This window comes from Sinocyclocheilus rhinocerous, unplaced genomic scaffold (assembly GCF_001515625.1).
Source record: "Sinocyclocheilus rhinocerous isolate Xijiao unplaced genomic scaffold, SAMN03320098_v1.1 scaffold1609, whole genome shotgun sequence".
NCBI classification, from domain to species: Eukaryota; Metazoa; Chordata; class Actinopteri; order Cypriniformes; family Cyprinidae; genus Sinocyclocheilus; species Sinocyclocheilus rhinocerous.
In genome coordinates, this window is record NW_015633539.1 from 479,615 (window position 1) to 490,960 (window position 11,346).

General features: G+C 36.0%; 2 protein-coding genes across 2 annotated transcripts; both read left to right on the forward strand.

The window, feature by feature from the left end:
- Positions 1-1,375: 1,375 nt before the first annotated feature.
- LOC107744334 (PRKR-interacting protein 1 homolog) lies at positions 1,376-3,628 on the forward strand (the record flags this gene model as incomplete). Its single annotated transcript, XM_016557913.1, has 4 exons — positions 1,376-1,486; positions 2,623-2,708; positions 2,818-2,876; positions 3,243-3,628. Coding segments are annotated over 4 exons (348 nt in total), but the record flags the coding sequence as incomplete, so codon positions are not given.
- Positions 3,629-5,237: 1,609 nt separating this feature from the next.
- On the forward strand, positions 5,238-9,032 carry LOC107744335 (uroplakin-3a-like). Its single transcript, XM_016557914.1, is given in 8 exon segments — positions 5,238-5,396; positions 6,512-6,655; positions 6,816-6,855; positions 6,857-7,036; positions 8,487-8,566; positions 8,669-8,798; positions 8,844-8,845; positions 8,884-9,032. Coding segments are annotated over 8 exon segments (789 nt in total). The 5' UTR covers positions 5,238-5,332.
- Positions 9,033-11,346: the final 2,314 nt, after the last annotated feature.

Here is an 11,346-nt window from a genome sequence, read left to right on the forward strand (position 1 = left end):
AAATCCCCGACAGTAAACTGATGCCGCGTTCTCTTTATGACGTACTGACACAAAGTTCAAATGATATGTAATGGTCACTTTGTCGCATCCGGTGTAGACAGACTTTGGGGCCGTTCACATGTCGTGGGTGGAAAACGCCAGCCGTGCTGCTTTCTCCTTCTTTCCAAAGGGCTCGGGAGCTTGCGCTTTCGTGGAGTCTGCCGTTGCTAAGCGACCGTGAACCGCGCTCTCCGCGAAGACGTGGAAGTTTCAACAAAGGATAAATGGATTTCCAGCACTGACTGAAAATCGCATGCTGTAGCTCTGCTACTAAATGTATTTAGAAATGTATTTTATCTCTGTACAGCTGTCGCGTCCGGTGTAGACACCGTGTCTGTGTGTGAGCAAAGAAAACGATAAGTATAAATATAACGATCAGTAGCCTATACTAAACATCGCACATCCTGCGATGTGACTATCGCGGATGCGCACATCGCGATATCGATGCTGAAACGATATATCGTGCAGCCCTAATTGAAATTATAATTGAAATTCAAATTCATTCAAACCCATAACGCATAAGAAACACATGAACTTAATACAGTGTATTAAACAAAAGTGTGTTTTCAAAATTCCAAATTTGTGTTTCCAGTGGTTGGTAATAAATATATATTAAATGAAGCCGTAAAGTCAGTATATTAACAAAGGACCAGTTCTTGGTTCATTTCGAGTCAGACTTGACTAAAGTAACTCTTTTGAAGTTGCGGTTTAGTATGCGAGTCAAATGAACAAATTAACTAAATTTTTGCAAATGTGTTTGATTTTCCAACCATTCATAACACTGTGTCTACTCCGGGCGCAACAGTTGTCACTTCGCTCGCGCCCGGTGTGTAGACACAGTGTAAGAGTCATTTGGTCTGGAATCAGAATCTCCTCGGGGTTGTATGTTTTGCGCTGTGGATTCAGTAGTGATGTTGCGGTGCCGCTGCATAGTAGTAAGCTACAGAAAACTCTTTCAGATAATTTTAGTATGGTATTTCAAAGAATGATTTGATCAAATCAAATAGGTTTCCTCAAGAGTCCCACACTTTGCCGTTGGCTGCAACAGCAGGTACTCCTGCCCCAAACTCACAACACTGGAGCGGAGATGCATCCAGGTTTTGTGATTGGCTAACACACTCTGTTAAACAAAACACGCTGAAAAGTGAGATGTGCAGCAGCACTAACAGTGACTGACCCCAAATTTTTTATTGATCTTTGTTGTAATATAATGTTTTCATATTTATATTTTGTCTAGTGCTTCACACACTTTACTGTAATTGGGTCTAACGTTCTCAGGAATTTTGCCCTCGCAAATAATCGGTCAGGATTCATTTTTGGTATATATATTTGTTGAATTTCCGCAGGTTCCAGTGCTGGAGCAGGCAGCGGTGAATTTCATGTGTATAGACATCTGCGCCGTCGGGAATATCAGAGACAAGACTTCCTGGAACGAATTTCTGAAAAGGTAGCTTTATTTTTGCCTAAAGCATATGAGTATCAAATAATGAATTACTCTAAGAAAACGTGAAAATATAAGGTTCTCAGAATTGTTGCCAAACAGTATATGTGTGAATGATATGTATATTACTGTAGATTTAAAAAAGTCTGTGTCATGCTTATTGGTGACATACAGAGCACAGTTTTTTTTTTTCCCGTTCCCAGTCCTCCCTGAGATTGTTTTAAACTTTAAATAACTGCTGGTGAACAGAAATAAATCAAGTGCTTCAGTGGAATGTGCGTCCGCCCGTTATTTGGAGTGGTTTAAATAACAGAATTTGGGTGTGCCGTGGATCTGCTCAGCTCTCCAGCTCACAGGTGCACAGGACAGACATTTGACTGTTGCTGTGACAATCTTGTGAATTGAGCAATATTGAGTTGAATTTGTCAATGTAATATTCCGCTGTGTGATGCATTGTTCCCCACTTTTGTGTTTCTTTTGGAAACGCATCAAAAATCACCTCCTATACATTTGTAACACCAAGTTCCTCTCTCTTATAGTGTTGTGTGTGAGTCAAATTCATTCAAGTGAAATTTGATTGAAATTTACACTACTGTTCAAAAGTTTGGGGTTGTAAGATTTCAAAAGAAGCCTCTTACGCTCAGCAAGGCTGCATTTATTTGATCAACAACGTAGTAAATACAATAATATTGTGAAAAATTATTGCAATATAAAATAAACTATTTTCTATTTTAGTTTGTTTTAAAATTTTGTAAAACCATTACTCCAGTCATCAGCGTCGCATGATCTTTCAGAAATCATTCTAATATGCTGATGCTTGGTGCTCAAGAAACATTTACATTTTTGTATTAATATTTAACATTTGCTGCTTAATATTTTTGTGGAAATGGTCATGCATGCTTTTGACTCTTTGATGAATGGAAAGCTTAAAAGAACAGAAGTTATAACAACAAGAACAATAATAATAATAATAATAACTTTATTTAAGATTAAAATCATTAAAAATATATATTTTGCCAACACTTTTTGCATAGAGTTTTGGGTCTTGAATTTGGCCCGTCTTTTTCCAAATAAAAAAAAATAAAATTCAAAATAAAGTACAGCTAGAATTGGTTCACAAGTAATTCGTTTTACTCTTGCAGCAAAAGCTGGATGAAAAATATATTGAGAAGGTGAACGAAAACCAAAAGGCTGCTGAGGAAAGAACGGCCAAACGCAGAAAAAAGAGGTTCGCAAAATACTGTCTCGTTTTTGATTCAGATACTTTAGAATCATTAGAGATCTCTAAGTTTATCTCGTGTGTCTCTGAATCTCAATTGTTCTTTCGTGTTATTTAGGGAAAAGTTGAAACAAAAGATGTTGGCCAAGAAAGCCAAGATGGAGAGCCAGAAAGAAGGTAAAGATATTGAAATGATCTTATAAATTCACCCCCTGTTCATGTTCTGTCAACCCCAGCAGGAAGACACCTACTAAACAGGAGTCTCTGAACACTTATGTAAACACATATTTTATAATGCTGAAATTATTCATTAATTGTAGTTAATTGAGCTGACTGATTTGTATACGTTTTCTCTGTTGTGTCAAAAAAGCTAAATAAATCCTCTGTGATACAGTGTTGTAAAGTAAAACCATCCGTGGGGTGAATATTTATTGAGCACTATATTTAAAAGTGCTATTTATGAATGGCAGCACAGGTCATCATAATCATAACTGCACCTCTTGAATTTCAGCTAGTGAGTAATAATGTTTGTTGTGTCAGCAGGCTCAGAGGAGAAGTCATCATCCTCTGCTTCTGAAGCAGAAGAGCGAGAAGATGATGCAGAAGTGCCCAGCTTCATCATGGGGAAGAGGTGACTGGATGAAAGGATGGACGTATCCAGCAGATACTACCTTACAATGGCAGAAACGCCTCCAGCAGTGAATATTTTCTGAGCTGTGTGCTGAAAACACTTGAAGTCAGTTTGAAATCAGTGTTTCAGGAGCGCACTCATAATTTGTGCTCGAGTCAGATGTTCAGCACTTGAGCTGGACATTTGAAAAGCTGGATGTTTTTCTTCGCTGGAGTGTTGATAAAATAATGTGACCAGGATCAACTTTTGTTCAGTTGTACATGTTTTTTTTTTTTTTTAAATAAACAGCAAGGGAAACAAACAGTGAATACTTCCGGTTTGCGTTTCAGTGCATCACGCAAAAAAAATGTTCACTGTCCTTTAACTGTGTGTCCTTTCTGAATTCAGATTGTAGTAGAAAAGAAATATATATATATATATAATTTTTTTAATTTTTTTGCAATGAGTGTAACATTTAATTTCATATTTTGGTTTTCCAATACAAATATCTAAACAACCTTAAATCAGGATACATATACTCAAGATGCAAATATAAAACGAAGTCTTGAAAAATTTATCAAAAATAAGTGAGTTTATGCATAAAACAAGAAAATAAGCAAAAAAAAAAAAAAACCTATATAATTTTGCTTAAGTAAATGTCTGAGACCATTCCTTGAATTTTGGCTGTTTTTAAATGTAAACCTGAAACTAAAATGTTGCTCTTTTTAATCATTATTTTGCACACCATTTTTCTGGCTTTGTATTTATGGACACATAATAGTTTTTGAAAGAAAAAAAAATCATTTGTACACGCAGGACCATTTAAAATGGCAAATAAGAATAATAAAAAAAATACATAATGGTTCATTTCAGGATTTTGACAGAAATGATCTCTAATCGTCAAAAATCATTTAAATTGACAGTAATCTCTGCATTTAAAAAAATAATAATTACTGCGAGAACTAGCGGTGTAAATGTTCATTGGTCACTAATGGACCCTGTTGTCATGTGTACCACATTCCTTTGAAGCACATGTGAAAACAAAAAAGCCCTGCATTATTCTCTCCACCCTGAATTACCACTTGGCAAATACTGTTTCACCACAATGGGATTCTGGATATTGTTTTACTACTGCGTCATTATTTCAACTCACCCGTCCAGTCTTTGCAAATAATATGAATTCTGAGTTTTACATGTTCACATTGAGGCCTCTAACAGAGAGCGAACGTTACAGAGAAAATGTCAGTGACTTATACCTATAAACAACGGATCATTTGCTTCATGTCTAAGCAGGTCTGGTTAAGCTGGTTTTAACAACAAACACAATTTTGATTATTTGATTAGAAACACTTCAGAAAGTTGCCGGAGCTGCAGAATTACACAGCCTAGTTTGTCCTAGAAAACCAATATAATGGCATAAATGAAAAACAAAACGTTTTGATGCATGTTACGTTATTAATTACCATGGGTGCTTTGCCCTCAAGACACTAGGAATCGAGTTTTATTGATATGTTGTATGAATAAACACGTGTCTTGTGCCTGTTTGGTGGGCATTAAGTCACCAGTATGTGGAGGGTTTGTTGACTTTAACATAAGTCATTCAAACAGCCTTTCGCTCTGACTTTGCTTTATTTTCCATTCAAGTGTCAGAGAGTTTGATCACATGTTGTGACTTTACAATTTCGCCACCTTGACATTGTAATTGTGGCATTGCCAATGAAAATGTGTTCTGTGCTATAAGATTAAAGCCGAAAACATTTTAACATGATTCAAGCATTTTTCACTGCCTTACAATGTAGCAACAGTCAGTCTTTGGAATTTCAAAGCACTTTTTATGCCTAAAGCACCTCCCAGTTTCTACCTGGGATTCACACACCCTCATGAAAAACTCCCCCTCCCTTCAGCTTCTTTTTAGAGGAGATGATTAGTGTCTGCCAGGCACATTACTGAGCAGAGACACCATCCAGGTTTGATTTTACTCCCGATTTTATTCATTAGAAGCTATCTGCATCCTTGTTACAAGATGAACATAAATGCAGTGATCCATTTGATGTCATTGCTGTCTATCTGGATGCGGACCGGAGAAGGTAAGTGCATTTTAGCCTTCATACCAATGTCTGTTTGTTCTTTTTATATGGTGGTTGGTTACTATAGAGATCTGGTTTCTGTGTTCATCACAAATGCACTTAATTTATTCTTTAATTATGTTGTTTACCTTTTAGCTCAGTTTAAATGGAGAGAGGCTTTCTTTGATAATAGCTCATTAAAGACAGAGTAAAGTGCACACAAATATTCCATTACATTTTCATCATGTTGGATGTCAGACAAAGATGATTACAGAGTAATAAGCTAAAAATCTTCCTCCCGTTAAGTAAAAATACCCTGGCAACTATTATGAACAAATGACTAATGTAGTTTATAAAAAGTTACTGAATATTTGTACCAATGGCCCGCTGTCTATGTCTATATATATATATAGTGCAAAGGTCACTGCTAAACATAAAAAAACAGAAATATATATATTAAATATTAATATCTAATAATAAAATATAATGTAGTGATGATAAACGGGGACATGGAAATTGGCTAATATTCCAATGAAAAAAAAAACTCTTGTGTGTGTGTATGCAGAATCTGTTAAGAATTTTAACAAAGTAAAGAGGGATCATAAAAATCCTCCAGGCATAACGACACCGCATTAAGAATCAAACATATTTAAACTTTTAAATGGGGTCATTTTTTAAGCTATTATTTTGTGTTGTGGACTATATTTGTTATAAATAGCTTATTAAGTCATTAATTAGTAGTATGTCATAGGATGTCACACTCATCACACATTTTTTAAACGACCTACTACAGAGATGAATACAGATATAAAAACCTCCAATGAAGCCTTTTCTATGTCATGTTCATACAAGTTGTAAAAACAGAATCTATATTGAGACTCGAGGGAAACACACACTAGGAGGCTAAACTGAACCTGTACGTTCTGTTCCGTGGCCAGTTTTCCATCAGTACACCTGTAGCACTGCAGTTACAGTATTTGGGGTTGGTAGGTGTTACACAATCCTTTTTCCCCAGGACAGGGTTATGAATCAGACTGAACCTGCTATTATTCTGTCACAGATTTGAATGGGCATCAAGTTGGAACAATGAGGTCACTTTAAAAATGGCTCTTTAAAGTCTTTTTCTCTGTCTACAGGTCAGCTATTCCAGCCTGAGCTCACACCTAATGCTTTCCTAGCCACTGTCACCAGCAATACAGTGATACTGAAGCAGCCGTATTGTGTATTTGATCAGACGTGCCCTGGCTGTGAGATATGGCTGGTGGCTGGGCTGTGCTCAGGTAAAACGTCTTTAGAAATTGTAATAATATTTCACAATATTGCTGTTTCATGTATTTTGATCAAATAAACACAGCCTTGTTGAGCATAAGAGACTTAAAAAAATAGATCTAATGCAAATTCTCCCATCTGTTTATACTATCAATCCTCTTTCACCTTTAGCAAACGGCATCTTTGATGCTCAAGTGAACAGCTCAACTCCCAACATCCTACCCAACAGCATTCAACCCATCATCAAAGAACTTCTTTCTAACCAGAGTTGGACTTCTGTCAGATTTCCCCTGTAATCAGTCCTCCAGTGATCGCTACTTCATAGTCGGAGCTGATGGGAAATGTAGTGGCATCAACTGTAATGGAGTACTTCCTGATAGATTCCCCGTTTGGTAGGACCTTTTAAGTGTATTCTGCAATGTGAATCTAAGAAACTGTTTAACATAAAGATCCAAATCTGCCATTCTAAAACCCATTAGGACATTCGTAAGGTTAACAAAAGCCAATAAAACTTTCATTTTGATGTCATGTGGTCATTAGATAACTACATTTAGCTCAACTACAGTGCTTAGCGATGATAAAACACAATAAACAACTGCCTAAAATGTCCACCCCCATTAGCGAAATTTTGCAGGCAAAAAAAGCTAAATTGTCTATTGTCATTAGTGTAATGTATAAATTACCACTCACACAGAAGTTACTTTTAAACTAAGCAGCTTTCTGTTGAAATTTGCATGACCAACTAGACCCAATGCCAAATTTGCAAGCCAGTATATTTCACCCTCACACCAAATTCCTGATTGCGTGGATTTCTATTGAAATGATGGGATTTTCACCAAAACATTCACTAAACAGTGGTAAATGTTGACATACTGTCAATTACCTTTTTTTGCACACCAAATTTTTGACTTCAAAGGTGCAAAATTTTAGTTTTGTCACGTCAGGGGAACAAAGGAAACTCAAAGTCAAATTAAACACAGGAACCAAGGGATACTAGAACAAAACAGAACATACATGTGGCAAGTCGGCGAATGGACTATTTGCACGAGCACGGGTACTGCTCAGTCATTTCCGGTCAACTGTCAAAATCAGGGGCAAGTTCAAGCTCAAACCGGTGTGCACCGTTTTGCTACGGTTTCCGGGTTGAACGACATGTTTCCTGGATACGGTGTGCAACGGGGTTTGAGATACGTTTTCTCTTGTTTGGTGGGTGTGTCAAAAATGTCAGCCCAATCAGCAGCAACAAAGGGCAGTGACTGTAACATCGAGCGTATTTTGCAGTACGCTCGAAGTATAAAGTACTCAATCAATTTATACTTAAGTACAGTAAAATTGCTCAAATTTGTTATAAATAGTCAATTTATAATAAACCCAGAAGCAAGACTAGGGAGTTGAAATGGCAACTGAGCTAATGAGTGATACTCTGCTGCCATCTACTTGTTATAATGCTAATTTCACGTCATTTTCATCTTAAAGGAGTAGTTCATTTGCAGAATGACAATTCTGTCATCATTTACTCACCCTTTACTTGTTCCAAACCTGTATGAGTTTCTAACTTCTGTTGAACACGAAAGAAGATATTTTGAAAAATGTTAGTATCCGAACAGTTGATGGGGTTTGGGCACCCCTGATATATCATATATTATTTTTATTGTCATATATTATTTCTTAATGGTCCAGATGTAATTCATTTTTCTAACAAATTACTGAATCTTGTCCATCCAGCTGTACCAAAAACTATTTTACATAGTCAAAAGGGTGTTTTGACTGCAGTTTCAGTAACTTCTTAAACTCTAGACTTGTGTTTGCTTTTAATGTATTGAAACTATTTCTCACTTACAGTTTCAAGTATCTTCTAATCAATACTAATGGGACTCTTGTTAATTCGTCGAACTGGTCTGTCAACATTACTCTTCCCAAATGTAAGAATTCATATCAAATCATTAGAATTATTGCTAAGTAATATTGGAGTCATCCTAATAGCTGTTGGAGTTAATAGATATCTTAATAATCTATTCGTACAGTACTAAACCTTCACACCATTAATGATGGTCTGAGTGCGAGATCTGGTGCCATGGTTGTTATTACTACCATCCTATGTGTGGCTGCGGCTCTGCTTTTACTTCTTTTCCTCATCATGTTATGCATAACCTGGTGAGTAAATCACATTTAAATCACACTTGTATACATATATCACAGGGGTGCCCAAACTCGGTCCTGGAGGGCCGGTGTCCTGCAGAGTTTATGAACTCAATCCGTATCCCCCGCTATGACACCCACAACCTAAAGGAGAGCGTGCACCCCTACGACAACCCTGCTTACCAGTCGGACATGAAAAATTACTCCACAGCCAGCACTCTGCCCAAGGATGCTGCAGAAAAGCTGTGAGCTACCAAAGACACCATCACTGCTGCACTGCATATTCCAGGGGAAACCAAATTACTATGGAGTATCTTCTCTTTCAATATGTTACAAGGCAAAATGGAGGACAGAACTCATCAACCGTATGGCACTTACATCATGCATATGTTTACACTGCTGTTTGGCATCTGAACTGTTTCCTGTGTAGTATCAAACCAGAATGGTTGTGCTGAAAGTTAATTTTTTAGCCGTCATTTTCCAGCGTTTTGTAAACTCTTGTGGCCTCAGTATTGTTTGTGATCAAACGAAACAGACGGAACAGAACGAACAGAACGAACAGAACTACACTACACTGACTGCAGATAAGAGAGACATACAAAATGTGCAGAGCAACATGCAATTTCACTAGATGGCGCTGTTTAGTAACAGAAAATATGTGGGAGCGTGACGGTCATTCCGTAGTATTTAGTGTTTTCTAACCTTCCTTGTCTTAGGGGTCAAATAGGCTTAAATAACCTATCATGAACGCCAAACCAGGTGAATTTGTTTCTTTTAACTCGTATTATACTGAATATCTTTTATAATTAATTTTCTTAAAACTTTTTTATTACAAAAAAAGGTAAGTAGGTAAAAAATATATATTTTTTTCATGTTTAATCATGATTAGTCTATTAGTTAGTGGTTTTATAAGTCATTTTGCTGTATGTTTACAAAGCAGTTACCCTGGTCTAATCATCGAGTTTAGGTTAAAATGTTATAAATGTAGGCAGAGATGGTGAAAGTACACACATCCTTCACTCATGTAGAAGTACAGATACTCATGTTTAAAAAGACTCTGGTAAACGTTGAAGTACTGACTCCACTTTTTTATTCAAGTTAAAGTAAAGAAGTATGGCCTCTGACATGTACTTAATTAAAAAAGTAACCATTACTACAATGTGTTTTAGTGTCACGCTGGTAACTGGACCTCACATCATATTAGTACATTAATACAAAAGAAATTACAATTCAAATTATGTTAGCTAATGAATCCAGGCTGAACAACCGCCATGTAGACCACAAGCAGAGAAAAAGCTGAGGGGGAAAAAAAACTATATGCCATCACCCTAGGCCACATCCTAGATTGTGATTGTGCCTCTTGTCCTTGGAAACGACTCAAAATTATTATAATACTTTAAACAAAATTGAGGTGCGTTATACTGTAAATTTTATTGAAATGCAATCAAAGACAATGGAACCTTTTCACAAGACTGTGATGAAACGGTCATCAGCATCGTAACTCCTTTTGTATTTTCATTTTTTTTTTTAAATATATGTACATTTATAACACTATACTTTGTATTATATTACCTTCGCATCAAATTACAAAAAACACTAATGTGAGGTTGTTTCTAATACAGCGTCTATGGGAGAGATGGTAAATTTGACATTGTTTTTTTTTTAAATTTTTTGAAAGTCATGAAAATTGCAGATGTTGTAACTGGTCTGGAAGTTTTTTTTAATTTTTTTTGATTGTTAATCACATTTTATGCAGAAATTATGCGTAAACAGTCTTGGACTGTGACAAATACATTTTCTAAAGTACAGCCATTCCATGTTTCTCAATTAATACAATGCCATATATGTTTAATAATTATACAGTCAGCTTTTAAGGAAACATCCTAACTGTCATACAACCTCATAAGCAGTGTTGGGAAGTAACTAGTTACACGTAATGGAATTACGTAATTTAATTACAAAATAAAAGTAACTGTAATCAGTTACAGTTACTGAGAATTTTTTTTAAATTAAATTACAGTTACTTATGACAATTTTAAGGATTACAAAGGGGGGTTACATCTGATTTTTTTCACACACACTCCCACATACAGATTTAATTGATTTCTTTCATAAATTGCAGCGAGTGCTCTAAAATATGAAACACCAATGTTTCAGGAGTTTCTTAAAGCAAGTTTATTACACATTTTGGGAGACACAACAAATGAATAGAGAAATTATATATCAATATTCCTATTAAATAGTAGATATTATTATGAAAATCTAGCTAATTATTACTCCCATTATTTGTTCATTCTATGTTGCCCCAAAAACACATTAATATACAAACTAGATACAGTTTATAGATAAATTTTATATAATGGAAAAAACTCGTTTATGGCCATTCACACATTTTGCATAAAGAAATATGGTTTGAAAAATTACGGACTTCGTACAACTGGCTGAGGGTGGAAATATGCTAATATGGGACAGTACGTCAGTGGTCGTGGGAGGGGCCTGAGCAATATGACATCATATTGGCTTGATAACTCTTTAGGTTTTTGGGAGGTTTAAAAAAAAGGAG